The 5,000-nt window shown below is 50.9% G+C and overlaps 2 protein-coding genes across 3 annotated transcripts in view; one reads left to right on the top strand and one right to left on the bottom strand.

The window, feature by feature from the left end:
* Positions 1-575: 575 nt before the first annotated feature.
* Positions 576-4,607, bottom strand: cradd (CASP2 and RIPK1 domain containing adaptor with death domain). Its single transcript, XM_068306370.1, has 2 exons — positions 4,303-4,607; positions 576-3,257 (listed from the first exon to the last, which is right to left on the bottom strand). The coding sequence occupies exons 1-2, from the start codon at positions 4,598-4,600 to the stop codon at positions 2,929-2,931; spliced, it is 627 nt and encodes a 208-aa protein (XP_068162471.1). The 5' UTR covers positions 4,601-4,607; the 3' UTR covers positions 576-2,928.
* ncaph2 (non-SMC condensin II complex, subunit H2) overlaps positions 4,301-5,000 on the top strand; it is a 9,013-nt gene continuing 8,313 nt past the window's right edge. The window contains exon 1 of one of the 2 annotated variants that reach the window (XM_068306368.1): positions 4,301-4,432. The gene's annotated coding sequence lies outside the window, so the exon portion shown is untranslated. Of the gene's footprint in view, positions 4,433-4,807 lie in introns of those variants that run through there. The other variant, XM_068306367.1, reaches the window with a different exon arrangement.

Here is a 5,000-nt window from a genome sequence, read left to right as displayed (position 1 = left end):
AGTGTTAGTACTAGTGTTAGTACTAGTGTTAGTATTAGTACTAGTGTTAGTACTAGTGTTAGTATTAGTGTTAGTATTAGTACTAGTGTTAGTATTAGTGTTAGTATTAGTGTTACTACTAGTGTTAGTATTAGTGTTAGTATTAGTACTAGTGTTAGTATTAGTGTTAGTACTAGTGTTACTATTAGTGTTAGTACTAGTGTTATTATTAGTGTTAGTACTAGTGTTAGTACTAGTGTTAGTATTAGTACTAGTGTTAGTACTAGTGTTAGTATTAGTGTTAGTATTAGTACTAGTGTTAGTTTTAGTGTTAGTATTAGTACTAGTGTTAGTATTAGTATTAGTGTTACTATTAGTGTTAGTACTAGTGTTACTATTAGTGTTAGTACTAGTGTTAGTGTTAGTACTAGTGTTAGTATTAGTACTATTGTTAGTATTAGTGTTAGTATTACTGTTAGTATTCCTACAAGTGTTATTATTACTACTAGTGTTAGTATTAGTACTAGTGTTAGTATTAGTACCACTGTTAGTATTAGTGTTAGTACTAATGTTAGTATTAGTACTAGTGTTAGTATTAGTACTACTGTTAGTATTATTGTTAGTACTAGTGTTAGTATTAGTGTCAGTACTAGTGTTAGTATCAGTGTTAGTATTCCTACTAGTGTTAGTATTAGTGTTCGTAATGTAGCCGCAAGAGGGCACAAGCCAGTGTCTTATTGTGCCGGTCCCAAACCCAGATAAATACAGAGGGTTGCGTCAGGAAGGGCATCTGGCGTAAAACTTTTGCCAAATCAAACATGCGAATCAAATCTATGACTTCCATACCGGATCGGTCAAGGCCCGGGTTAACAACGACCGCCATCGGTGCTGTTGACCTACAGAGCGCCGGTGGAAATTGGATTACTGTTGGTCGAAGAAGGAGAGGAGGAAAGTGCGTTAGTAAGAAGAAAGAGAAGAGGAACACCAAGAGTATAGGACTGAGAGTAGGGATGTGAATGTTGGAACTATGACAGGAAAAGGTAGAGAGTTGGTTGACATGATGCAGAGGAGGAAGGTAGACATACTGTGTGTCCAGGAGACCAGGTGGAAAGGTAGCAAGGCTAGAAGTTTAGGAGCAGGGTTCAAGTTGTTCTGTCATGGTGTAGATGGGAAGAGAAATGGAGGAGGAGTTATCTTGAAGGAGGAGTTTGTTAGGAATGTCCTGGAGGTAAAAAGAGTGTCAGATAGAGTGATGAGTCTGAAGCTAGAAATAGAAGGTGTGATGTTCAATGTTGTTAGTGGGTATGCTCCACAGGTAGGATGTGAGCTGGAGGAGAAGGAGAAATTCTGGTCGGACCTTGATGAAGTGATGCAGAGCATGCCTAGAAGTGAGAGAGTTGTCATTGGAGCAGACTTCAATGGACATGTTGGTGACCAGAGATGTTGTTTGGTCTAGAGACAGTGTCCCTGAGGAAAAGACAGGAGACAGAGCTGGAGGTAGCAGAGATGAAGATGCTGAGGTTCTCTCTGGGAGTGACCAGGATGGATAGGATCAGGAATGAGTCCATCAGAGGGACAGCACATGTTAGAGGTTCTGGAGATAAAGTCAGAGAGGCCAGACTGAGATGGTTTGGACATGTCCAGAGGAGAGATAGTGAATATATTGGTAGAAGGATGCTGAGTTTTGAACTGCCAGGCAGGAGGCCTAGAGGAAGACCAAAGAGGAGGTTTATGGATGTAGTGAAAGAGGACATGAAGGTAGTTGGTGTGAGAGAAGAGGATGAGAAGACAGGGTTAGATGGAGGACACTGATTGGCTGTGGAGACCCTGAAGGGAAACGCCCAAAGGAGAAGGTTAGTATTAGTATGAATAGTAGTGTTAGTTAGAATTATTATTAGTATTAGTAGTAGTCAGTATTGCTATTACTATCATTAGTATTATTATTATTATTATTAGTAGTAGTAGTACTAGTACTAGTCAGTATTATTATTATTATTACTGTCAGTATTAGCTGGTATTTGTATTTCCTGGATTACAGTTCTGGTACACTGGTTGATGATAAAAACAGTTTGATGTTTGTTGTCGTTAACACGAGTATTTGTACAGGAGTAACAGTACTCTGATGTCGGTACGTCTTCTGTGTCTAAAAACACTTTGGGAGATTCTGAAAAAGTACTACAGCAAAGTACCAGTAGAGTAGTACTGAGGTGTAATAACATCACAAAATACTTTATTACTAATGTACTGTCGTACTTTAATAGTATTAAAACACTTAATTTGTACTTCATTCTGACATTTTAAATGTTTATGTTCTGGTAAATGTAAACAATTACCAACATGTCAGCAGTTAAACGTCTATCATCCATCCATCCATCCATCATCCATCCACCCATCATCCATCCACCCATCATCCATCCATCCATCATCCACCCACCCATCATCCATCCATCCATCATCCATCCATCCATCATCCATCCACCCATCATCCATCCACCCATCATCCATCCATCCATCATCCACCCACCCATCATCCATCCATCCATCATCCATCCATCCACCCATCATCCATCCATCATCCATCCACCCATCATCCATCCATCACCCATTCATCCATCCACCCATCATCCATCCACCCATCATCCATCCATCCATCATCCATCCATCCATCCATCCACCCATCATCCATCCATCATCCATCCACCCATCATCCATCCATCATCAAACCCACGCAGACACAGGAGAACATGCAAACTCCACACAGAGCTGGACTGGAACCCTGACCTGTCCTGCTGTGCAGTGACAGCGCCACCCAGTGGACCACCACGCCCCCAGCAGATAGCATCACACACACACTGAGACAAACCAGTGTGTGTGTGTATAAAGTGTGTGTGTGTATAAAGTGTGTGTTTTGGAATGCTTGTCAGAAACACACAGGAACAGGTGATGACATCACAGATGGACCTCAGGACCCGCCCCTCCCTGTGGGGTCAGGCTGTCCTCCAGGACGGCCCAGTGGACCCCGACTGCCTCCAGGCTGAGCAGCAGCCTCTGGACGGTGGCGCCGCATCCCCCCCTCCGTCTCCACAGGACCAGGCCGGCCAGCGTGGCTCCGTGGGCGCTGAGGGCGTGGTCGGCCCGGCACCGGAACACGGCCTCCGGGGACAGACCCAGATCCATCAGGACCGCCTCCCACTGGGCCCCCAGTCCGGATGCCAGCCGGGACAGCTCCCAGTCCGATGGGACCCTCTGGAGGACCGAGTCCGGCAGGCGGCACGCGTCTGGGGAGAGACGTCCAGAGAGAACGCCTGTCAGCAAAACCACGGGTCCCCACGACCTGGTCCCCACGACCGGGTCCCCACGACCTGGTCCCCACGACCGGGTCCCCACGACCGGGTCCCCACGACCGGGTCCCCACGACCTGGTCCCCACGACCGGGTCCCCACGACCTGGTCCCCACGACCTGGTCCCCACGACCGGGTCCCCACGACCGGGTCCCCACGACCGGGTCCCCACGACCTGGTCCCCACGACCTGGTCCCCACGACCGGGTCCTCACGACCGGGTCCCCACGACCGGGTCCCCACGACCTGGTCCCCACGACCGGGTCCCCACGACCGGGTCCCCACGACCTGGTCCCCACGACCTGGTCCCCACGACCGGGTCCCCACGACCGGGTCCCCACGACCGGGTCCCCACGACCGGGTCCCCACGACCTGGTCCCCACGACCTGGTCCCCACGACCGGGTCCTCACGACCGGGTCCCCACGACCTGGTCCCCACGACCGGGTCCTCACGACCTGGTCCCCACGACCTGGTCCCCACGACCTGGTCCCCACGACCGGGTCCCCACGACCGGGTCAGAACTCTGTCTATAGTGTGTGTGTGTGATCATGTGACCTGGAGTAAACACACACTGCTCTAGATTCCTAGAAAAGAATAGAAAGTTGTTTTCCACCCTCTGTTGTTTACAGAGTGAAGTTTAACCAGCAGTCACTAAACAAACAAACAAACAAACCAAGGAAACAAAGTGTTTTGAGACGATGTTTGTTTGTTTGTTTGTATTCTGCTCGTGTTCCATCAGAACCACTCAGTTGTTATTCTAGCGCTTTATTTGTTTATTTATATTTGTTTGTTTATTTGTTTGCGTTCAGGATCACGTGAAGCCTAAACGGGCGGTTCCCTCTTGGAGTCACGTGATGAGGATGAGCCGGTCTGGGTGACCCTACTGGTCACTGAGCCCCGGTAAACTACCGGAAGCAGCGTCACCGTCATTTCACGCTGTCTGAGCGTGACTTCCGGGTGTCTGGAGGTGGCGGGTCGTCACCTGTCGGTCCGGGTCCGGGCGGGGCCTGCAGCTCCAGCAGCAGCCGGTCCCGGACCCAGCTGAAGTCGTCCAGGGAGCGGAGGAAGGCGTCGAAGGCCCGGGGCCCCCGGTGCGGCAGGACGGCCAGCAGGTGGAGGCATTTCCGGGTGTTGGTGGGCTGGGCCTCGATGTCCTCCGCCTGCGCCGGAGTCAGGATGTCCTCCTGGAGCAGGAACGGAACGATGGTGTCGCTGACCAGCAGCTGGCCGGACAGGTCCAGCCGGTGCGCCCGCAGCAGGGCCCGGTGTACCGGATCCATCCGGCGGCTCAGTGCAGCTCCGGGAGGCGGCTAACGCAGCTAACCGGGAGGCGGCTAACGCAGCTAACCGGGGAGCGGCTAACGCAGCTAACCGGGGAGCGGCTAACGCAGCTAACCGGGGAGCGGCTAACGCAGCTAACCGGGAGGCGGCTAACGCAGCTAACCGGGAGGCGGCTAACGCAGCTAACCGGGAGGCGGCTAACGCAGCTAACCGGGAGGCGGCTAACGCAGCTAACCGGGGAGCGGCTAACGCAGCTAACCGGGGAGCGGCTAACGCAGCTAACCGGGGAGCGGCTAACGCAGCTAACCGGGGAGCGGCTAACGCAGCTAACCGGGCTGCTTCCGCTCCCGGGTACGGGGTTCAGTGTGTCCGATGAGAAACTGACAGGCGGAACTAAGT

This window comes from Antennarius striatus, chromosome 22, assembly GCF_040054535.1.
Source record: "Antennarius striatus isolate MH-2024 chromosome 22, ASM4005453v1, whole genome shotgun sequence".
Lineage (NCBI taxonomy): Eukaryota > Metazoa > Chordata > Actinopteri > Lophiiformes > Antennariidae > Antennarius > Antennarius striatus.
Note: the sequence above shows the minus strand (reverse complement) of the source record. Positions and strands in the feature narration are given on the sequence as shown.